Raw genomic sequence first — 23,605 nt, 5'->3', positions numbered from 1 at the left:
GCCTGCCTAATATAGAGAACAACATTGGTATTCTTGATACAGTGCACTGGGCTGCTGGGACACGCTGGGTCCTGATATTGCACGTACTGCAGATAAGAATAGTTAGACACGTACCACTCACCTAAATGTTATTGCAAACCAATCTGTCTCCATGGCAAAAGCACTCCTGGTGGCAGTGGCCTTTCCCTTTTTCATCAACAGCATGCACTCTAATATATATACAACAAAAACCAAGGCAGCTCCAGGGATGTCAGTGTGATCGAGCATCATTGGCAGAGGACGTCTGACGTGCAGAGACGCCGCTCGGCAGCCCACAGGTCCAAACTGGATGTGCCACTGTCCTCGTGCAAAGCGGCTCGCGGGTTACACATCCACGTCTTTCGTCTGTGTTTGGGAGGACGTGAGCAAACAGAATTGTTTTAAAGAGTTCCCTTTTTTAGATCACAGCAGTGTCTTTCCTGAGTGGCATGCATGTGCTGAGCGTTGGTGTGTTATTAAGCATGATGACTAAAGCCTGAGAACACCCAGTTCTCTCATCAGTTCATGTTTCCGATGCGCCTGTCTGTCAGTGTCACTGCAAAGAGACATGCTTTCCTTCCTCCTGTTGCATTACAAGAAATGCGCTGCTGTGTGAGAGCGGCACACTGAAATAACTGCCATTAGGACCCACACACTCTAACCCCGATGGCGAATGCATTATAGATGGCCACTTCACAATGTGTCAAATCATATCTTGATTTGCATGTGTATCACACATTTGATCTTCTTCAAGCAGGAATAACAACCAAAGCAGAGAGATCTGAGAGATTTTCAGCGCTAGAAGAGCGAGAGACATGGAGCTCAGCACTAATGAAGACGTCTTTCTGCTGAGGTTCAGAAATGATGTTGGGCTTGTGATGTTTTCCACAGCGAATGTGTTTGTGCTACAGAGCAGACTTCGCCTGTTCAAATGAATAGCAAAGGATGCTTTGCAGTGAGCGTGTGCTACTTCCCTGACTTTGTTTTTCAAACCTAAAATGAAATATCTGCAAAAGCCAGTGTTTAACAGCGATGACACCTACACCTCTGTAAATGCACAAAAGCCATCTGTTAAGTCCGTAGCAATGCCGGCAGTCTTGTAGCCAGAGCACATCGAAGCACAAGCTGTGGGAGTGGTAGTAAGCCTCTCAGCGTTTGCCAACACTGTTGTGTTGTACTTTGTACAATTAGTGCAGATAATTTCATTCATGGTTTAGTCTTCTGTCTACAGGAGCTTTCTTGGAGCCTGCCAGGAGGATTTACTCTAATCTATGGGTCTGTCTGGGATGCTACCTGGGTGCATTGTGACAAACGATTAATGCACAGCCGAATGTAGTTCTTAGAGACACTGGTCAAAATAAAATAGAGTAAACCATACAGTGAAAGACCAGAACACAAATCACATACACACTAAGAGCAATTCGCCTGTTTAACCATTTATGTCAGAGAGCAGAGCGTGGCGTCGTCTTCAATCACAATTATCTTGAGTTTGTCTAGTCCAGCCTCCTCACGTTACCCTCCAATAATCCTTCGACATTTCTCACATCTGAGTTTTTTTCCCAACCTAAAATACCAACATCATTTTCTCATTTATCTGGACTGTAAACAGGCTTTTATGCTTCTTCGATCTCACTGAGCACGTAACCAAAATGAAACATAAACCTTTAAACTGAGGACAACCGTCTCTACCCAACCAACCCGGTTACCCGAGCATTTGTATTCCACCGGTTTCTTTACAGTTCAACATACTAATTAATCCTGTTTGACAAGCAGACGGGATTATTGCGTTTCCAGTCACACTCTGATCAACTCATCCAAAGAGGCTACACACACTCAAACGTGTCCGGCTAAGTGTGCAGTGTTTGCCTGTCCCAGTGGGATGGAGCTTCTATGAATTTCCACTCCTGGAAATTAGTCGTAGTTTTACTATCTGTGTGCACACTCGCATAGGCCACAGAGATTTCAAGAATTTATGTGAAGTCCTGATCAAATTTAAACTGGTGGACTGCTCGTACTGGGACTTTCTGCCCAGTCAGCTTTTTGATTGGGAAACGTCCTGCCAACTTTCTTTACAGCAGCGATTGTATGTCAGCGCCAACAAGAGAGACAAAGTGTATGTGTACTCAATGTGTAAACACTCTGCTGCAACTTTTCCACTGACGGGTCAAAGAGCAAAGGGCTGTTTGAGGCCGATGGCCGTGGGGGGCACGTACTGTCCCATCTGAATCTGTTACAACCCTTTGAAACCTCTGGGATTTAGTCACCAGTTAATTCCCAAAAGTTTGAATCCATCTAATCTGCTAACCTGACATTTCTTTATTTGTTAGTTGATTTATTTAAAAAATGCTGGAATGATGCTTCCATGAGTTTAATCCATAAACAACATGTTTTATTTCATGTTCTACAGCTTTATTATGTAACTTGTTTTTTACATTTTTTATTGTTTTTAAGTGTTTTGGTGTTTTTAACTTGTATTGATATGCATCAGTTTTATTTATTTATCTCTTTATTTTCAAATAGCTGTACAGCACTTTGTTTGAAAGCGCTTCATAAATAAAGTTATTATTATTACTAACTTAAGCAAAGTGTTTTTAACAGTAATTTAGTCAAATATTAAAATGCTTCTGTGAAGACTGGTAGCCGTTACAAATATTTCTATAATGTAAATAATGTTTTCAATCGTGATCCTCAAAATGACATCATTACAGTGGCATCATCTCACAAGCAGCTGCCGTTATATAACTGTCAGGTTGGTGATATTGCCCATGAACAGTAGCTCCCAGCAGAGTTTTCAAAAATGAAAGCCAAGGAGGGCCCGTCATTTCTGACTGATGGTGGAAGGCTGAGCCAAGCTTTGGAGATGTGATGGCTGCTGAATCTCTTCCTGTCTCAGTGACACTGAGGGGGCAGTCTGGGGCTGTTTTCTAACTCCACTGTTAGTCTCTTTTAGTGTCTTAGAGCAGCGGTCCCCAACCCCCGGGCCTCGGACCGGTACCGGTCCGTGAGTCGTTTGGTACCAGGTCGCGAGAGCTGAGGCTCAGGTGTGAAATGTCTGGTTTTCAGGGTTTTTATCGGTTTTCAGCGTTATTTTGTTATCGTTTTTATCGTTAACTCTGTTTCCCTGGGTCTTTTCACGTGTGTTATGAATAAATCGTCTTTTTTTCGGTACCAGTACTGGTTTTATTTTGTTGCATTTATCTGTGACACCTTAAAGGCCGGTCCGTGAAAATATTGTCGGGCATAAACCGGTCCGTGGCGCAAAAAAGGTTGGGGACCGCTGTGGTAGAGTCCAGCAAAAGTAAAGGAGTGGGAATGTTCTAGCATTATTCCCTAATAAGAATTAAAAAAGAAAGTCAGCATGAGAAGCAGAGACTGGTGCATGCTCTTTTTATGGGGTTTCTGGGGCAGCTGTAGATCAGAAGTTAGAGCGGGTCATCATTGGATACTAATCAGAGGTTTGGTGATTGATCCCCGGCTGCTCCAGTCAGCAAATATCCGTAGGGGAAGATACTAACCCAAAGTTGCTGTCTGATGCATCCAGAATCGTCAATGTTAGATAGAAAGCTCTTAAGCATAGAAGGTTGGGCGTGTATGGATGGGTTAATAATAGATGCTGTATATACAGTGATGGTCAAGTTAAAAAAAAGTAATTAGATAACCTTTCAATAAACCTGCCAGTCCTATTTTTTGCAAAATCCTTCATATAAAATATAATCAAATGAAAAACTCTCTTTTAAAAATGCTTGTTTGTCATTGTGTCATGAGACACTCTCACAAAATCATAACCGCATGTTTGGATAATATGGGGATTCTTGTTTGTCGCCTATGTTGTCAACACTTGCACGATGTGGACATACAACAGTTAATCTCTCTATTTTTAAACTACTTTTACCATTTCTCTCACATTTCAAAATAATATCAGGGAAAGATGGAAGGTCAGAATGACACCCAAATGAGTCTTTAACTTGTTTTAACAGGTTTCATTAAAAACTGCCAAACTGTTAACTCAAAGCCTAAAAGGATTTGAGTTCATTTGATCGTAGATTTGGGGTTGATGTCCACCTGAGCAGTTTCCCTTCCTTTTTTAACCTTGAACAGCCTGAAACATGAAATAACTACAAGAATATTCACATTTTTTTAAAACTTAAATGTTTATTGAACCTTCTGACAGTTTTTTTTAGAAAGAGAGTGCAATTAAACATCAGTTTTCACATATGGATCTTGATTTTTCATATTTTTGCTACATTTGTTCCTTAAAAATGTGCAACTTATTCAGATTCATTCATAAGTGGACGAGAGATGAGAATATTCTGAATATTTATTAGAATCTGTTGAAATGCTACTCGGCATCTAATGTCAGCGAGCGGGTTAGATAATAACTTTCTCCCATTGGAGGGAGAATTAAACAGAGATTTTCCTGGAGCAGTCGGGACAGTGACCCCCAAACTGAGCAAGTGGCTTCTGTAAACCCCAGAGTGTCTTTGTAAGTCTGGGATTTAGTAACTAGTTTTCTTGCCCTATGAGCCACATCTTAGTGGAATATCTCAGAAACAAACCACAGCAAATTTCTCATTTATTTAGTATCAATATTTTTAGTTAAAACTATGGTAGTCTTAAGATTTCTTCTTTTTTACCTGAGCAAAATGTCCTCAATATTACTTTGTAGACCACATAAATTAGTGTGTGCAGACTGACAAATATGTGTTTAGTGTGAGCGTTCAGTCTTTTATATCATGAAAGGATCCTTATGATGACAACTGTGATCAAACGTGTCACCTCACAACTGTGTGCCGTTATGAAGCTGTTGGTTTGTTGATCCTGCCCATGAAGAGGATGCTTCCAGTCGAGTTTTCTACAATGAAAACTAAGAAGGGCCTGTCAATTCTGACGGGTGTTGGTGTAGTCAGTAGGATCCATTCAGAAATGGTGATGGCTGCTGCCTCTGTTCCCATCTCGGTGACACTGATCGTGGCCTTGTGGGATGCCTGTGGGAAAAAATAAGAAAGCGGGCAGATCAAAGCTAATTTCTCAGAATTCAGTTTAACCAAAAGAGTAGGCATGCTCTAGTCCTGTTCCCTAAAAACAAGTAAAAAGGAAACTTCGCCCACCTTTGATACTTTAAGTGGAAACTTGTTTGACACAGCAGAGAAATCCGCGGTGTTTTCAAAAGCACTTGTGATGCCCATTTCTTGCAATATATTCCTCAAGGAGGCATTAGTGGCAATGGAAAATTTTGGCATATAAAGTTCCACATACCTGAGAAACAGAGAAACCATAATTATACAGTTGCACTGCTGGTGGTTCCATCTTTTTCTAACTGGCTCAGCTCAATCTTCACTGCAACAGTCTTGAACAACACCCGCATTCCTGCTGACGCCAATCCGCCAGTGCAGCTTACACACCACCTTCACATCACTCATGAGGAAGCTTGCACGATACTTTAGCTCTCTTGCTTGAAGCTGGAATTGTTTCTGGGTCATTGACTTAGTGTTTTGATCTTTTCTTTACTGCTTTTGTAAGAAATGGTTTTTGTTTCTAGGTTTTGTTTTCAGTACTTGGTAATTGTGTTTATTATAATCCTTATATCAGCTTTTGCTGCCTTCCCTGTGTTTCCTGTGTGCAGCTGTTAGGTCTCCCTCACTGTAGGTTGGTTTCTTCCCTTTTTATTTTGCCAGTCTCTGATCCCACCTGCTGTATGTGTACATCCTTACTACTTGGTAGTGTGTTTTCCTTGCTCCGGATTCTCTTGGCGATAGCGGGGTGTTAATCAGCCAAAGACCTGTCTCATTTTGGTTCAGCTCTCAGTTGAGAGGTGTCCCATCACCCTTACCATTAGCCACACTGAGGGTCTTCACCACTTACATCGGCCTGCAGCCAAGCCGCCTAAATTCTCTACATGATCATCGGCCTGTAACAGCCACCAGAAGGTCTTCTACACCTTCGTTGATCTCTGGCTGTGCTGCCAGAGGGTCTTTGCAGAGACCCTCAGCCTCCAAAGGACAAAGCTTTCAGTGGTCTCCTATCAGACCCTCCATCCCTATCATCCAGATTCATCTCAGCCACCAGGGTTGATTTGTTTCACAGCCAGCCCCTGACCTGGCTTCCCTCTTCTGCTGGTTCCGTGGCCAGCACCCAGAGCTGCTCCACTCAACACCACTCAAAGAGTTCTTTAAGTCTCCCCTTTGCATTTCCATTCCTTCTCATGAGTCCTGCATTTGGATGCACATCCTGTCAACTACACTGGCAAATTGTGACAGACGCAGCCTCATTCTCCCAAACCAGAGGGTGCATTTCATTTGGGTGCAAACCACTCCAGTGCATGATGAAGGTGACACTCTGATGAAGCCAACAGTATCACATCGTCCACAAAAAAATACAAATACGTCTCCTCAGTCACTTCTCCAAGTCAACGAAACACACGTATACTGGAGGGTCAGCCTGCCATGATACCCCAGAAGTCCTGCAAAGGGTAACAATCTGGTTGAAGGTTCAATGATTGCCAAGAGCCTCCTTTCCAGCAGTGTAATAAAGCTATAACTTGTTTTTTTAAATGCACAGGCGATATAGGAAACGCTCGGGTCACCAGACTCAAAGTTCCTCAAAGTGCTCTTTCCATAACCCAAAAATATCCCCAGTCCAGGTCAGCATTTCTTCTGCCCAAACATGACCCGAGCCCAGCCCTGCTTTCACATTTATTCATGTAATATTGAGATATTTCAGTGTTACCTCATCATACCAAAACAAAGAACACACTTTTCCTCGGTTTGGGTTCTGTTAGTACACGTAATATACAGTGTTGAACTTACACAGTGTGCAGATTTATACTAATCAAACACAGAAAGTTGTTCTACTATTGCAAAATGATCATTTTGACTCCACAATCCTACAAGTAGCCACATCTGCAAATGTTTCTAGCTTGTTGTGCATCTGATCATATACAACATTAGATTATTCTACATACAATGGGAATTACTTTTTAACCTACATAAACGATGGCACAACACGTAGCATCAAAACCTGATACACAGCTGCCCATTGCGCCTGTTTGCTTCTTTAGCCGTCACAGTTGTTGTCTGAAAGCCAACAAAGACGGATTTTTCTTTACCAAGTGGATCATCACAGCCTTGCCGTGTTGGTCCATTTGATCGACTTTTATGGTTACTATTTTTATTATTTTATTTTCTGTTGTTACAGACGGGACAGACATGACTGGGGGGAAAAAGGGAGAAAGAAAGATGAAGGAAAAGAAAAGCAGGGGGGAAGAGGGAGAGTGAGGAAGGACACTTAAAAAGAAAAGAAACTCCCGGATCACCTGCTGAGAGAGAAAAAAAGAGAAAACAAGCAAAACAAGAGAGCAACATAATAAACACAACACCATCGCATTAATCTAGCTAAGTGTAAATAACAGTAAATACTAAATATTGAATTTTGTTGTGCAGCGCGGCGCACAATGTGCTATGAGGTAGTAGCCAAGAAAGGTGTAGTTTGTGTCTGTGAACACCCGTGTGCACACCTGTGTGGATCAGCACGCTTGTATTCAAAAAGCTAAGGAGCTTCTTAGACTACGATGACCTGGAGGACTGAGAACCTTCACAGGCATATTGTATTCAAAAGGTTTCTCCACATAACGATCTGCTAGAGCAGGGGTGTCGAACTCCAGGCCTCGAGGGCCGGTGTCCTGCAGGTTTGAGATCTCTCCCTGGGTCAACACACCTGAATCACATGATTAGTTCATTACCAGGCCTCTGGAGAACTTCAAGACATGTTGAGGAGGTGATTTAGCCGTTTAAATCAGCTGTGCTGGATCAAGGACACATCTAAAACCTGCAGGACACCGGCACCTCGAGGCCTGGAGTTCGACACCTGTTTGCTAGAGGGTGTGGGGAGCTATAGCCCCGTCCCCCAGGGCAGGCATGGAGGAGATCCAGGCCCCAGACATCTACATGCCCCCAGAGTGCGAGAGCCCAAGGAGGACCGCCGGAGGGACATCCGTGCCACCCTCCTGGGAAGAGCTGAGGAGAGCCACAGATGAGGGGTCACCCAGCAGCCACAGAGCAGAAGCCAGAGGAGGGCTGCTCTGCCGGCAGCCAGCTGTGCCAGAGTGAACTGAGCCCCAGGCCCAGAGGCTGGAGGTCTGAAGACCCCCACCCCCCGGAAGGGGCCCGACTGAGCCATGGGTGGCAGGCCCTGCCATGCAGCCACCGGGAGTGAGCCGGTACATACCCAAGCACCCCAAGAAACAAGATCCACCAACGCACCTACGCCTGAGGGCATCAGCCACCGGCAGGGAGTGTGGTGAGGGGAGATAGGCCTCCATTCTTTGGAGGGGCTGAGATGTTCCCAGAGGGGTGGAGTCTGAGACCCGACCTGACGTATAGACAGACAAACAGGCACACACAGACACAAACTTGCATTCCCCCCTCATGCACACATATACAAACACTCGGCACTCAACCAATGTGGAGACAGACACAAATGGACACAGTACACACAATCACACTCCCCAAACATACTCTATACCCCAGGTCCAGGTACCCTCGCCCGCAGAGGAGGAAACTGCACCTTGACCCAGAAGATGTTACCCTTCCCCCGGGGTGGAGACAAGCAGACCCTGCAGGGAGGCCCAGCATCCCAGACCCCAACTGGACGGCCAACACCTCCGTCCAGCCCCTCCGCCCCAATGGCTATCAGAGAATGGGGGTGTGTGAAGACCCCATACCTCCCTCCTTCCGCTCAGTGTAGTGTTGCTGCGTGTTGTTCTAAAGTGCATTTAAAACATGGGTGGGCATGGTAAAATTTAGAAAATTATAGCCAAGATGACGACCGTTAAGGGAGAGAAGTGTACAACCTTCCAATGGTCACAAATAAACTCTATACCTTTAGTGCATTGCTCATCCATCTGATTCTCAGTGTAAATAAACTTTGGGTCTCGTAATAGCAAAGCTAAGAGCAGTTTTATGAGACACAGAAATGGGTAACACACTTCAGCTACTACCAAGAAAGAATAATCAGCCATAATGCAATAAGTCTTACATCATAGATGCTGAGTTTTGCCAGTTTCTTATATGGTCCTTGTTGATGTTTTCCTCTACACTCCTCATCCAGCCTTCATCAGGAAGGACAATCATCATGGAGGTTTGACTCTCGTATGGCAGCAAGATGATGCTGGTGTGGTTCGCTCTGTCCTCAAAGATGTGGTAGTATCCCGTCCTTACCATCATGTCAACCTGAACTTTGGTCCTGCTGTCAACATGGAAGTCCGCCTTATGTGTCATTTCACTATTAAATGGTTTCTTCCAGTATCCTGCCCGACACAGTGGAGAGTGGTGATGACAATATTGGGATGTGTCAGCATGAATCATACTACTTGTTGAAAGTATATTTCAATCATCAGCTGACATCTAAGCTGACCTTTTTTATTTAAATATATGTAATATTCATGTTTGTCTGTTGTAGCCTAACAATAGACTTGATCAGGCTGCTTACCTTTAAAATAGACATAGTTAATGAGCATCATCATGGTTTCAGGGTCAACATCGTTCACCATATCTTTGATCTTGTCTTGTGTTTTATTGGCAATGTGTCTGTTGATTTTATCTGCAGCCTCAGCAGGGTTAGTAAAGTTGATTTGTAAGACCTCACCAGAGTAATGCTGCTTGACATCATTCAGAAACTTCTCCAGGGGACTGAAACCTGAGTGCACTGCAATGGTATTGCCAACATCCAGCTTTTGGTTCTCCTGGCTTTGTCCAAGCACGTGGAAAAGATGTTGGTAGGCTTCATTGACCTGAGTCTGGTTTAAGGTGCTGTAGCCCAGGCTGGAGAACAGCTGGCTGTGGGTTTCACTATGGGCCCCAGTAGACAGTACGGACAGGGCAGTGGAGATGCCCAGTGGTGAGAAGAAAATGTTGTTTCCAGCAGCAGTCCTCGCATTCAGACGTTTGTACAGGGCAAAGGCAAAGTCAGCATTAGGAGCAGAGAGCTTGTGGCAGCTCATATGGTCTTCAGAACCACGGTTGTGGTGGAGATGGTGGTCTGCCGAGGCTACAGCGAGCAACAGTGCAATGAGTGCACAGCTACAGAAATGCATCTTTAGAGTCTGTGGATTGGAAATCAAAGAAGTAATACAAAATGAGTTCCAGTTAAAGTTTTTCATTACAGGCAGTTATCTATCTGTAAATCATAATTCCTCAACCTTTGGTAAAAAGAAGTAATCTAATTAAATCTTTCATCTACCACCTTTACAGGGGCAGCAGTCTGAGCAGAGAAGTACACACTTCCCTTACCCCAGCCACCTCTTCCAGCTTATCCGAGATAGACTGACTTGTTCCCAAACAAGGCAAAAATTATAATCTCTCCAGCAACTCCTGGGCCTGCCCTGTAGCCTCCTCCCAGTATGAGATTCAAACAGCTCACCTAGGTTTCCAGTAGTCATCCTAGTCAGATGCCTGTACCACCTCAGCTGGCTGTTTTCCATTTGGAGGAGCAACGGTGCTGCTTTGAACGTCAAAGCTCCCACCCTATCCTTAAGTAAGAGCTCAGACATCCTTTAAAGGAAACTCAGTGCTGTTGTTTGTATCCGCAACATCGTTCATTCGGTCGCTTCATGGGACCTTGTGACAATAGGACCATAGATTGACTGGTAAATTGACAGCTTTGCTTTTATGCTCCACGCTCCTCTCACTCATAAACAACACCTTGAGACCCAGGCCTGAGTAAGCTACCCCACCCTTTTCCTTCGGAGAACCATGGTGCTGATTCTCATTTCTGTTTCTTCACACTTGACCGCAAACTGCCCCCGATCAAGCCAACAAAACTCCATCATTGTTGTGTACATCCTCCACCACCGTGCAACATCGAAATATTCTGTCCATAAGAATTATGACCAGAATTGTGACAAGCTGTAGCAGAGATGGAAGCAAGTCCGGTTTACTGCTGAAGATACAAACTAGGCACTCGCCATGGCCTGCAACAACAAGCCAGACACCTCATAATCTCGAAGCACCGCCCTGCTCTAAGTCCACAAAACAGATGGTTGGGCAAACTCCCATCCCTTGAATGTCCTCAAGAGAATAAAGAGCTACTCCAGTGTAGGGATGAGTACCGGTATCTGGTGCCATCATGGCACCGGTTCTGACATAAACGGTAGTAACCAGACCAAAAGCAGCGCACATTTCGGTGCTTTTTTTCGGTGCTTTTTTTTCCTGAGCTGTGATACTCTTTAGATTCTAGCCAATCATTTTACCTTTCCGAGGATAGTAGGCGGGTCCAGGTACTTTAGAGCAGAGCTACAGATTAAAAATGCCCAAGGCGAAGCGGTCAAAAGTCTGGCTGTACTTCACAGCAAAAGATGCAAACTCAGCAGCAACAAGTGCTTTAAGCTGATACTGTGATACTGTCAAAGGAGGTAACACCTCGAATCTGATGAAACACCTGGTGACGCATAGCGTTTTTTTTAAAAGCCGAGAAATGCGCCGTATTTGATAGCTTGCTGCGAGACCTCACACCGAGCACATCTACTGCGGGTGTGGTGCCTGTTATCGGACCGGAGTTAGCAACATCCCCCAAGAACCCGAAGAGGAGAGTCCTGGCCCCTAGCCCTGCCAGTGTAGCAGAAATGATGAGGATGATGATGCAGCAGCAGCCGTTCTTCTCTGCGTGAGTAGCTTAATGTTGTTCGTGTGTAATTTACGTTGAGTAGGCTAACCACGTTATTACATTAATGCATGTAAGGTGAACTAGCAAACATCATCATAGCTACATGAGGCTGTCTTCTTGTTTGATGGCAGATACTCCCTTCACCCTGGACAAAAAGGCTAAAATGACCAAAGTGGAAAACAGTTAAACATGAGAGGTTTTTGGACAAAGTTTGTGTTTTTCCATTGTTTAAGCACTGCTTCCAGCCAAGAGTGATACCATATATGCCCCATAGCTGCAGAAAAGGCTAACATTGTTATCTTTTCACAAAAAAACAGCTGAACATGAGAGGTTTTTGGACAAAGTTTGTGTTCTCCAGTCTTTAAGCACCGGTGTGAGCACCGTTTGAGCACCGGCACCGTTTCAAAAGTACCGATTTGGTACTGGTATCGGATAAAACCTAATCGATACCCATCCCTACTCCAGTGTTACATGGGCAGAATGATAACTTGTCCTGAAGGTATTCGAACCTGAAGGCACAGAACCACAGGCAGAGAACCAGGGGGATACAAGTAACCTACTCCTGCTCACTGCCTCTCAGCTGGGGCACCTCCAGAGTGGAACAATTATATTTTCTAATGAAATAATGCAGTTACAGTATCTGAAGTCTAAAGGGAGTTATTATTGTTTACCTTTATCTTTCATACTTTAGCAGACTCATTTTCCCAAATATTTCCTGGTAATGTAGTCAAAGGAGCTTTTAAAGAAAAGCGTCTGGACTTCTTTAAGTTGCTTGAAGACGTTTCACCTCTCATCCGAGAAGCTTCTTCAGTTCTAAGGACTTAGAACTGAAGAAGCTCCTTTGACTACAATGACCTGGATGACTGAGAACCTTCACAGATATTTCCTGTTAATCTACTGTCAGCTTACATTACTGTGGCTCAATGAATCACTCAAACATTATTTGCCATTACAGTAGCTTACAGTTGTACTATGATGGCCACACTCCCCTCGAAATACGCAAAATATCTGCACCTACAGTCAAAGAGGCAGAAAAATATAGCAGTACACCTTAAGAAAACTTGGTTGCGCTCTATTACAGCAGTAATGTTGCAATAGTGGGTGGAAACAAGGTAAACATATGGAAATAGCGAGTTACTATCACTTTATTAACAATGTAATATTCAAGTAATAAGCAAGTAACATCCTGCACCAGCAGTGGTGTCAGCCGCAAGTAGGTAGCAGGCGGCCACAGCACAAAACCACAAAATAATAGCAAAGTAATGTTTTGGTAAAACTTTTAAAACCTGCTGCCAGCAGAACAGAAACATCAGGGAAACTTTTCTATACTTACTTCAAAGTCGTAGCAGTTTTAGCATTTTGCAGTCCTGGTTGTTTTTGATTACACAGAAATTAATTCACTTTTTTCTAAGTAATCATCAGACTTTATGGATTTTGCTTGAATGCGTTATTAACATAGAATTAAAGCTGTATTTGTCAGGCTGGATTCTCTGCACAGAAAATACCAAACTTGCTTCCACATAACAGGAAACCAAAAATGAACAAAGACAAATGCTGGAGATAAAAGCATAAAATCAGTTCCGATATTATATTGTTGTAATCTGATCCTTAAAATGTTGGAACATCTACAATGATTAATTATTTATTTTGAGGTTTAAATCATTTTAATATTAGGAAACTCGAATGCACAGAACTTGATGTTTCCATATCTTCCCCTTCTCGTTTGTGCCGTATTGCCGCACTGTCACCTGTTACTGAAACCTTTATAAAAATGTTCAGTGTGTCAGTGTCTCTGCCACAGTAGATGTTTGACTTGTACATACGGATAAAAACAAAGAGCAGAATGAACTGAAATTTTGAGAACAACTCATAACACCGTAATAAAATACAACGAATGAAAAGAATGAAAGAAGCAGTCAATTAATGGAGGCTTATGCTTACCATTAACATCTTATTTAGTGCAGTTTCCAGAAACTCTGTTTTTTGTTTTCAGCAAGATTAAAGAAAGTTCGCTGACATTTCTGTTAAAGATTAACACAGATCAGCACTCTCTTTACAGAACTTTTGGATTGATTAATTTGACTTTGTTCATGCAACAAGACTTGCTCAACAGCACAGGTAAATAACTGAGTGAAGAAATGAAAACAACTGTTCGAAAAAACAGAAGACAGCAGAAATCTGGAGCCTTTTCATGAAATACATGGTACCTTCTTTTCAACAATCATGTTTAACTGAACTTGCAAATCATACAGGCAACAGACAACAAAACTTTATATTGATATTTATTTAACCTCCTAGGACCTGGCATCCACATATGTGGACATCACATTTTGGGTTATTTAGACCAAAATACTCAATTTTGCTCTACAAGGGCCTGATATCCACTTACGAGGACATTATACTGCTACTGTTCTATCAACATTTTAAATGAATATCCTCATATGTGGCTCTCATTTTTCTTAAAAACAAAAATAAGGTAAAAAAAAATCTGGTAATTCTTTGTTTTTACATTCATCGGGCCCCAATCAGCCCAAATATCAAAGAGAAATTAAAAATGCATGTCGTGGAAGAGTCCGGGTCTTAGGAGGTTAAAGATGAAGATGTTAAACAACATTTAGAATATATACACAACACATGCAGTATTATTAACCATGTTGTGTTTGGGGTGAAAATGATGGAGCAACTAAACGAAAACCAGACTGGATGGCATGTTGCTGCAGGATGCTGTGGTGGCCATGCAGGTTCAGGTTCTGGGAACCATTCCTGTAGAGACCATCCGTTGACCTTTTCTGCATCGCACAAAGACATTTCAATTCAATTTTATTTACACAGCGCCAAATCAAAGCAGCAGTCACCTCAAGGTGCTTTATATTGTACAGTAGATCGTACAATAACACATACAGAGAAAAACCCAACAGTCATATGACCCCCTATGAGCAGCACTTTGGCAACAGTGGGAAGGAAAAACTCCCTTTTAACAGGAAGAAACCTCCGGCAGAACCAGGCTCAGGGAGGGGCGGGGCCATCTGCTGTGATTGGTTGGGGTGAGAGAAGGAAGACAGGATAAAGACATGCTGTGGAAGAGAGACAGAGGTTAATAACAGATATGATTCAATGCAGAGAGGTCTGTTAATACATAGTGAGTGAGAAAGGTGACTGGAAAGGAAAAACTCAATGCATCATGGGAATCCCCGGCAGCCTACGTCTATTACAGTACCTGTAATACCTACAGCATGTTCTAATCGCTCTAATAGGATATTATGGTCGACAGTATCGAACGCTGCACTGAGGTCTAGCAGGACAAGCACAGAGATGAGTCCACTGTCAGAGGCCATAAGAAGATCATTTGTAACCAGTGTAGGGACTAACACGTTACTTAATAACGCGTTAGTCCCTACACTGGTTGGGACTAACGCGTTATTAAGTAACGTGTTACAGTAACTACGTTATTATTGTGGTAACGAGCACGGTAACTAGTTATTATGCCAAAACCAGGAACGCGTTACTCGTTACTGGGATTTAGATAGGGTCGTTATTCGTTACTTTGTGTGAAATCGAAACACGGACCTGGGAATAATGTCACACTCGAGTAAACGGCGTTCTGGTTAACCTCGTCTGAGAAGTCGGGATTCCAATATGGCAATGCCCTCGAAAACGGTTGTTTTGCTGGCCCTCTACAAAAAGAAATTACTGCTAAACACATATGCAGCCATAGCTGGACTCGGTGGGCCGATGGTGATATTTCGTTTTGATGTGCTGGGGGGGGGTTTGTAACGGTATAAACAGTGAAAGGTGGTGGATTGGCCAGATGCTGGCAGATGTGTAAAAATAACTCAGTTGTTTGGTGGTGGCTATGGCGGAGCTTCCACAGATTCAGTAACATTAGCAAGTGGGCCTTTTCCCCTGGCTTCTGCTCCGCGGCTGCTGGGCGAGCCCTCATCTGGGACTCTCCTCAGCTCTTACTGGGACAGTGGCGCGGCTGCCCCTCTGTTGGTCTTCCTTGGTCTCTTGTGTTCTGGGGGCCTCTGGATGTCTGGAGTCTTGATCTCCTCCATACCTGCTTCACACCCTGGAGGACGGGGCTGTGGCCCCCCTACACTCCCTAGCAGATCGTTACATGGAGGAACCTTTGGAATGCAAGCATGCTGATCCACACAGGTATGCACACGGGTATTCACAGACGCGGACTAAAGCTTTCTTGGCTGCTGCCTCAAAGCACATTGTGCGCTGTCTATCTTGCGTGCTGCACAATATTGTTTATTATTTAGTATCTACTGATATCTACTGCTAGCTAGTTTATTGTTATGGTGCCGTTTTTTTTATTATGTTGCTCTTTGTTGTTTGCTTTCTCTTCTGTTTTTTTTCTCCATACAGGTGACCCAGGTGTTTTGGTTTTTTTTGTTTGTTTGGTTTTTTTTGTTTGTTTGTTTTTCTTTCTTTCTTCTCCCCCTTCTCACCGTCTCTTCTCCCCTTTGGTTTTCTTTCTCTCCCTCTCTTTCTTTCATTCTTTCTCCCTGTCCTATCCCCCAGTCATGTCTGTCCCGTTTGTAGCAACTGAAAATAAAATAAATTCATAATTATAATAAAGGTCAATCAAATGGACCAATATGGCAAGGCCATGATGATCCACTTGGTAAAATAAATCCGCTTGGCATCTTTCTTGGCCTTAAGACAACAATTCTGATGCTAAAGATCCAAACGGGACACAAAAAAAAAAAAAAACCATTAGCAAGTGGGGGAGGCCATCAGGTGGATGAGGGAAAGGGGAGGCAAGAGGAGGAGAGACCCGAGGTGCCGGCAGGTCCGAGTGTCAGGTAAGAAGTTATGAGCTGCAGTCTATCTGGGTCAGATATAAACCAAGTTTAGGTGGAGTTTATTTTTGTTGTGCTGACTTCTTACAGTCAGTTACAATAACTCGTACTGCTACTAGCTAGCATGAGGGAGTTTATATACAGCTGGGTGGTGCTATGATGTTACTGATAGTGAACTTTATTTTTATTCATAAGGTTAGTTTGTAGAGTTGCCAACGGCTCCTTAAAAAAACGGAATCGTCTTGTATTCGTAAGTAGTCCGGACTTGTAAGTCCCGGACTTCAGCTAGAATGGAAAAAAAAGACACAAAGCTGGATTTATTCTGTGTGTTTACGCTGCAGCGGCCTCTTCTTCTCTCATTCTCTCCCCCTCCCTCTCCTGTTGCTACTCAATCATGAAACTGGTCAATGATCAAGATTTTCTCTCTTGTTTGTTTATCGCACACTTTGCGCCAGAAAGAGGAAACCACAGCTGTAAAGCTGCTGGTCATGATGTCGGTTTGGATATGTGGTGAGAGGGAAACATGAGGATGAAACCAGGAGATGTCCTTACTGGATCATCAGAGCTGAACAGGTGATGGAGAAACAGGTTTACCTTTTAGGTGACATGAATGAGTTGAAGTTATGAACTGTTTCTGAGAGACAAATAACACCAGGATCCTTTTCTAAGTAGCTGACAGCTGGTAACTGTGCAGGGGCGGGTCTAGCAAAGTGTTGCCAGGGGGGCATGTAGGGCATTAACAGGGAGAGGGGGGCACAAAGAAATACTTTTCTTTCTTATTCTCATTTAAAATGTCTCGCTTTTATTAAATAATTATCTGAATCTTACAACAAACGAATGATAGATTGATACATATATACCATCAGAACAGTGTACATCACTGTCACAACAGTGTTTTCATTCAAAGGCTTTATGATTTTTCCTATAATGGCGGCCGGTCTGTAGTCAAAATGCTCGGGCCGATTTTTTGTTCCAGTCCAGCCACCAACATGGTGTGACCAGCTCAGATCCTCGCTGATGTTGATGCCCAGGAATCTGAAGCAGCTGACTCTCTCCACCCTTGCTCCTTCGATGTGGATGGGGGTGTGGCCTCCTCTCTGCAGTCTCCTGTAATCCACGATGAGCTCCTTGGTTTTGCTGACGTTGAGCAGCAGGTTGTTGTCGCGGCACCGTGATGTCAGGGCTCTCACCTCTGCCCTGTATGCCATCTCATCTCCATCAGAAATGCAGCCGATGATGGTGGTGTCATCTGCCAATTTGATGACGGTGTTGGAGCTGTGTGTTGCTGTACAGTCGTGGGTGAACAGGGAGGAGCTGATGTTCAGGTCACAAAGTTTCATGACTAGTCTGGATAGTATGACGGCAGGGAGTGAAGATGTGATGTGAGCTTTGACTATACGCTCAAAGCACTTCATGACAATGGAGGTGAGTGCTACTGCGCGACAGTCATTTAGGCAGCTCGCATCAGGGACAGGGATGACAAGGAGGACGGTGCTTGCCCATGTGTCCATGCAGTTGCTGGATGACATTGATGTGACAGGTGGGAAATGGTCAACAATGAGCCCTGATTTCATGCTCACAGAAGAACTGCGGAGTCATTTGAGTGACAGAGTGAATCTAATTCCTCAGACGAGCAGCAACTCCGGACAGCACTGACTGAAGTGTGGGTTGCCACCCCAGAGGATGACATCCCGAAATTATGCTTGTCCATATGGAGGTATATTAATGCCAAAATCAAGGGGGACACTAATTACTGATTGATTCTTTTATTGTTACCTGCAGTTATTTCACTTCAAAAATGTATTGTGCTTACGTTTCTTGGTATTTACTGATTCATTCCTTAAAAGGTAATGAAAAGCAACACACGAGTTTTCATTTGCATATAACAAAAAAGTGAATTTACAAAGAAATGCAGTGGCATGTTATTAAGTCCCTTGAGTCTATTTTCCCCCTTTTTGATTTCTTAGTATTTTTGCATATTTGTCACACCTGCACGTCTCAGATCATCAGATTAATTTTACTACTAAACTCTCAAAGTAAACACAAAATGCTGTTTTTTAATCATTAATTGTATTAAGGGAAAAATATAGCCAAACCTACCTGGTCCTATGGGACAAAATAAAAGTAACTCAAAACCAGTTGAGATGCTTTGGCATGAACTTAAATGGGTTCAAATCCTCCAGTGTGGCTGAATTAAAACAATGTCACAAAGAAACGAGTGAAAATTCCTCCAATGGATCAAAAGAGTCATTGTTAGTTATTGCAGATACTTGATTGCAGTAGTGCTCTCAAGGATGGCACAACAAGTGTTGGGGAGTAAAGGAATACATGTACCGGTTAAAATATGAGCAACTGTATTCCATTACAGTTACTGTTTAAAAAGGTGGTATTCAGAATACAGTTACTTTGTTGAAATAAAAGGTTTTCATATGTTAGGCTGTCCCCTCTCTATTTTTGGTAATTCCACGCCAAACAAACCCAAACAAAACACACATTGAGAGGCTCTCATGTCTGTGTCTCAACCTCACGGCCCATGTCACCTCTATTTGCGTGAAGAAAGACTTTTATTTATTTTATTCAAAAAATGTTTTAATATGAAGGCAATAGAGTGTTATAGGCATCGCCCTAAAGCATGCAGCCTGATGGGCAGTGTAGTCCGTGCTGCAGGGAGGATGGACCCGTGATGTGTCTGTGAGCGATGGAGGAGAAAAAGGAAAAGTACGAGCTGTCACGGAGCAGAAACGGGAGCTGGAAGCATGTAAATATAATAATAACCACTGCAGCCAAACAGAGAGCCTGACGAGCCCAGCTGTAAGTAAGCTGTTAAGACTCGACTGTACGCTGTGTTCCTGTTTCCTCTGAAACAATAAGTTCTGCATATTTAAGCAAGCTTAAAGGCAGTCAGCTGACAGTTTACAGATTAACAAAGATCAGCCTTCTCTCTTCTGGATCGATTCTACTGACTTTGTTTAAACAACCTAACTTGCTCAACAGGACATGGAAATAACTCTGGGTGGGTCAGGGTGTTTTTGGTAAAAACAAAAAATCAGAATCACGCAAACATACAAGCCTGGAGAAGTCCTGGCAAAATACTCAAGATGGCAGAAATCTGGAGCCATTTAAAAATGTGGGAAAACATTGAAATCTGTCAATTCAAATTACTTCCAGTTTAAATCATTTCTGGAAAATAGACAAGCTGGCTTCCTTTTAACGATCATGATCAACTGGGAAGAGAAATCATACTGAGACCAGACAGCAAGACTGACCTTGGTATTAATATTCATTGAAAGCTAAAGGAGTTAAACAGCACGAACACTATCAGCTGTTTTGTCTGGTGGATAATAATGTATTAGGCAAGTATTAATGCAAGAGTTCAGATGACTGCTCATAGTCAACCTGTCATGCTTATTTAAAACTAACCTTTATGTTATTTGTTATTTGACTGGTTGCTTGTGTCATTGAGCAAACTTAATCACCTCCCCGACCGACTAAAGATCTAAAGGCCTGACAGAAGTAAACATATGCAAAGGTGAAAAGAAGACAAGCGATGCTGCTGTAGTTGTTCAAAAAAGATTGAAACTTACCAATGAACTGATGTTGTCCTAGGCAAAATTACTTATACTTTATATATACTTAAGTACATAATTTTTGACTTGGGCGCCCGCCCCCCAGAATATCTGTGCATGACTCTGTACCTATACTAATGATCCCTTGTTGTGGGTCTCCTGCTGTGCTCAGGTGCTGCTGTACTATATACATGTTTCTGTAGATGTGTCCATGTTGACCTCATAATATATGATAATTAATTAAAGGAATTTAAGGAATGTGTGTGTGTGTGTGTGTGTGTGTGTGTGTGTGTTACTGTTGCAAACCTAAAATGATACAGATGTCATAAACTTTGTAAAGGTTACAAATGGGTATTTTTAGCCTGTTGCTAGGTGGTTGCCAGGCAACATGACAAGTTTGTTTCCTCAACACTTGCTGTTCACACCATATTTCATGGAATCTGTTTCTTATTTTGAAGAGTTAGATTTAGATTTAACTGTAAATAATATAAATCTGTTTGATAAAATCATATAATAATGATGATAAAGTAATATCTTCTTTTTCTTTCATATATAAATATTTAGAAAACGCAGTCTGTGGGCATGTGGGTGTGTGCGAACAGGCTGGTGTCAGGTGTGAACGAGTTCCCGGGCCTTACAGAACACGTTCAGGTGAGGATGAGGACTGACTCTGTGGCTGGGATTTGATCGCAAACTGATCTTTGATGATGACTCACCAGGCAAAAAAATCCCCCAATTAATCTCAACCTTAAGTCCGAAATTAAAACGGCAGCTTCTATGGATACTCGGGGACTGATGAAATCTGAATGAAGTGTCTTGAGCTCCATCAGCAGGTCAGAGTGAGATCATATTTTTAATTCTGCCTAAGATTAACTGTAAATAACAGATAAGAGCCTTACAGCAGTGACACTGACTTCATTGTAGAATAATAAAGATCACTGGACTGAAACAAATGAAATAATATAACATGGCCTGTGTTCATGGAAAGTTTTTATTTCACTTCATGTTGAACCAAATTCAAAACACAACCGGCCACACAAAAGCTGATGTGCTGTGTTAGTAGAGGCTTCTTTGACTTGTGTTTGTTTTTTTTTCAGACATCTTTGCCTCTGGCCAAGTTCGGTTTTTAGTAATAAATGTTTGATGCTGACAGACAGATTCATTTCTGTTATGTAATGACAGATGTGTTGTCATATTCATCACACTATTGGCTAAACATCATTTCCCCAGCGTTCTTATTATTACAGCGGCACCTCCGCATCATTTTAAGATCCCGAGGTAAAGATAACCCCCGGAGCTACTGCTGCAGCGTGAAAATGGAACAAATGTGGCGCACTAAGGGCATCCTTAGGCTGTGGGGTTGTTTATCTTGCCCATGAAGAGGATGCTCTTTGTTGAATGCTCAAGGATGAAGAGCAGGAAGGGTCTGTTGAGTGTTATGGTTAGGGGCAGACTCATTGGCATGATCTCGACAGTGGTGGCAGCAGCAGCCTCCGTTCCTGTTTCATCCACGCTTAGCACCGCCTGGTGAGACACCTGTTGGAGGAACCAGGACACAAGAGCCAATGTCACATTTGAGTCCATGAAGTGGACAAAACAATGAAGTCATATTCAGTGATCCTACCTTTGAGACTTTGAGCGGGACCTCATTAGACATGCCAGAAAAATCAGCTTTGTCTCCAAAAGCGTCCGTTATTCCACTTTCTTTCAGCGTGTCATCCAGGGAGGCTTCGGCAGAGATGGAAAACTTTGGCATGCTGAGAAACAAGTTACTGAGAAACAAATACAAGAGAAAAACACCCGTGTAAGAGTCCCAGAAAAATACGCAACCACAAACAGCCACTTACGAGGTGCTCTCTTACGTCCTGAAGAAGGAATCGTGCCAGCGCCTGAGCTGATCTTTGCTGATGACAGCCTCCACCTGATTCATTTTGTCTTCATCGGGGAAAACAATCATCATGGAGGTGTTGCCCTTGTACGGCAGCTGCAAAATCGTGGCGTGGTTCCCGTCGTCTCTGTAGAAGTTGTAGCGTCCCGTCTTCCTCATCATGTCCACCTCAACTGTGGTGCTTCCATCCACATGGAATTCCTCTTTGCGTGTTCTGTTACCGTCGAAAGGTTTCTCCCACTGTCCTGTAACGGGTCACATCAAGTCGATATTGATAGTGGGTACTTATTTGAAATCGTTGCATCCTTCAGACTTGTTTGTTTCGTGTATTTGTGCTAATCTCTATCTGTGAAAACCTTGAACCAGAGAACACCTGGCTGACACTGTCTGTTCTGTCTGCATGCGTCTTACCTCTGAAGTAGACGTAGTTGATAAGGACCATTGCCATTTCAGGGTCCAAGTCCTTCACCATGTCTTTGATCTTGTCGTTGGTTTTGCTGGCAATGTGCTTGTTGATTTCAGCTGCAGCCTCTTCAGGTTTGGTAAAGTCAACTTGAAAGATTTCACCAGAGTAGTACTGCTTGATGTCATTTAAGAACTGCTCCAGAGGACTGAAGCCGGAGCGCACCGCAGCAGCATTACCAACATCCAGCTTTTGGTTCTCCTGGCTTTCTCCAAGCATGTGAAAAAGATGCTTGTAGGCTTCGTTGACCTGAGTCTGGTTTAAGGTGCTGTAGCCCAGGCTGGAGAACAGCTGGCTGTGGGTTTCACCGCGGGCCCCAGTAGATAGCAGGGACAGGGCAGTGGAGATGCCCAGTGGCGAAAAGAAGATGTTGTTTCCAGCAGCAGTCTTGGCATTCAGACTTTTGTAGAGGACAACAGCAAAGTCAGCATTAGGAGCAGAGAGCCTGTGGCAGCTATCGTCCTCCTCGTTGCTCTGTGCAGAGCTGTGGTGGTGGTGGTGGTGGTCGGCCAAGGCTACGGCCAGGAGCAGTGCAGCGAGCGCACAACTAGCAACGAGACCACGCATCTTTAGAGCACTGTCAAGAGAAATACAAGCATTTAAAGTTAACACTTCCAGGGATAACAGTGGGAAATGAATTAGGACACAATCAGAGCAGGATCTGGACTGTCTGCACTTCATTTCCAAACATAATGTTTAAGTTTCCTGAAATCCATTCAGTGGTTGGCTAATAAAGCAATGTTCTTACCTTTAAAGTCCTCTCTGCTGCAGGCAGCTGCTCTGAAACGTCCTCTTTATATACAAGAGCGAGAGTCAGTTTACAGTCCAGTTAAAAATTAACCAAGAGTGATCTCTCTGCTCTGTCCCATGCTGAGAGGCTGAGCCAGCTTCAGTGATGCAACACAGCTGATAAAAATGAGTGTAAATGCGTCTAATCTATTTTTTATTTTTCATTTCGTGCCTGCAATAATCATCAGAGAAGATCTGACAAATCAGATGTGGAAGTTGAGTTAATTCTATCTTAGTGCAAATTTTCCTGTGAAAATGCATTTTGGAAGCAATACATTTTTTAAAAAGGGAGGTTCTATTAATTGCATTTACACGTATTCTTAGCGTACAGCCGTTTTATCTTGTTCGTGTTGGTGGCACCCTGGCACAGTTGTCCTCAAACTTTAGCTACTTCTCTGTAAATACTGATGAT

General features: G+C 43.1%; 2 protein-coding genes across 2 annotated transcripts; both read right to left on the bottom strand.

Annotated features, from left to right (window-relative positions):
- Nucleotides 1-4,169: 4,169 nt before the first annotated feature.
- On the bottom strand, nt 4,170-13,716 carry LOC101466493 (alpha-1-antitrypsin homolog). Its single transcript, XM_004542257.5, has 5 exons — nt 13,618-13,716; nt 9,505-10,117; nt 9,052-9,322; nt 5,127-5,274; nt 4,170-5,003 (listed from the first exon to the last, which is right to left on the bottom strand). The coding sequence occupies exons 1-5, from the start codon at nt 13,624-13,626 to the stop codon at nt 4,812-4,814; spliced, it is 1,233 nt and encodes a 410-aa protein (XP_004542314.1). The 5' UTR covers nt 13,627-13,716; the 3' UTR covers nt 4,170-4,811.
- A 7,309-nt stretch (nt 13,717-21,025) lies between these two features.
- On the bottom strand, nt 21,026-23,200 carry LOC101466770 (alpha-1-antitrypsin homolog). Its single transcript, XM_023155155.3, has 5 exons — nt 23,153-23,200; nt 22,353-22,981; nt 21,916-22,186; nt 21,678-21,825; nt 21,026-21,589 (listed from the first exon to the last, which is right to left on the bottom strand). Exons 2-5 carry the CDS (start codon nt 22,969-22,971, stop codon nt 21,401-21,403), a joined length of 1,227 nt encoding a protein of 408 aa, XP_023010923.1. The 5' UTR covers nt 22,972-22,981; nt 23,153-23,200; the 3' UTR covers nt 21,026-21,400.
- Between the last annotated feature and the right edge of the window lie 405 nt (nt 23,201-23,605).

Source organism: Maylandia zebra, linkage group LG15, assembly GCF_041146795.1.
Source record: "Maylandia zebra isolate NMK-2024a linkage group LG15, Mzebra_GT3a, whole genome shotgun sequence".
Taxonomy (NCBI): domain Eukaryota; kingdom Metazoa; phylum Chordata; class Actinopteri; order Cichliformes; family Cichlidae; genus Maylandia; species Maylandia zebra.
The sequence above is the reverse complement of the archived record's forward strand: the minus strand, read 5'-3'. Positions and strand labels throughout refer to the sequence as shown.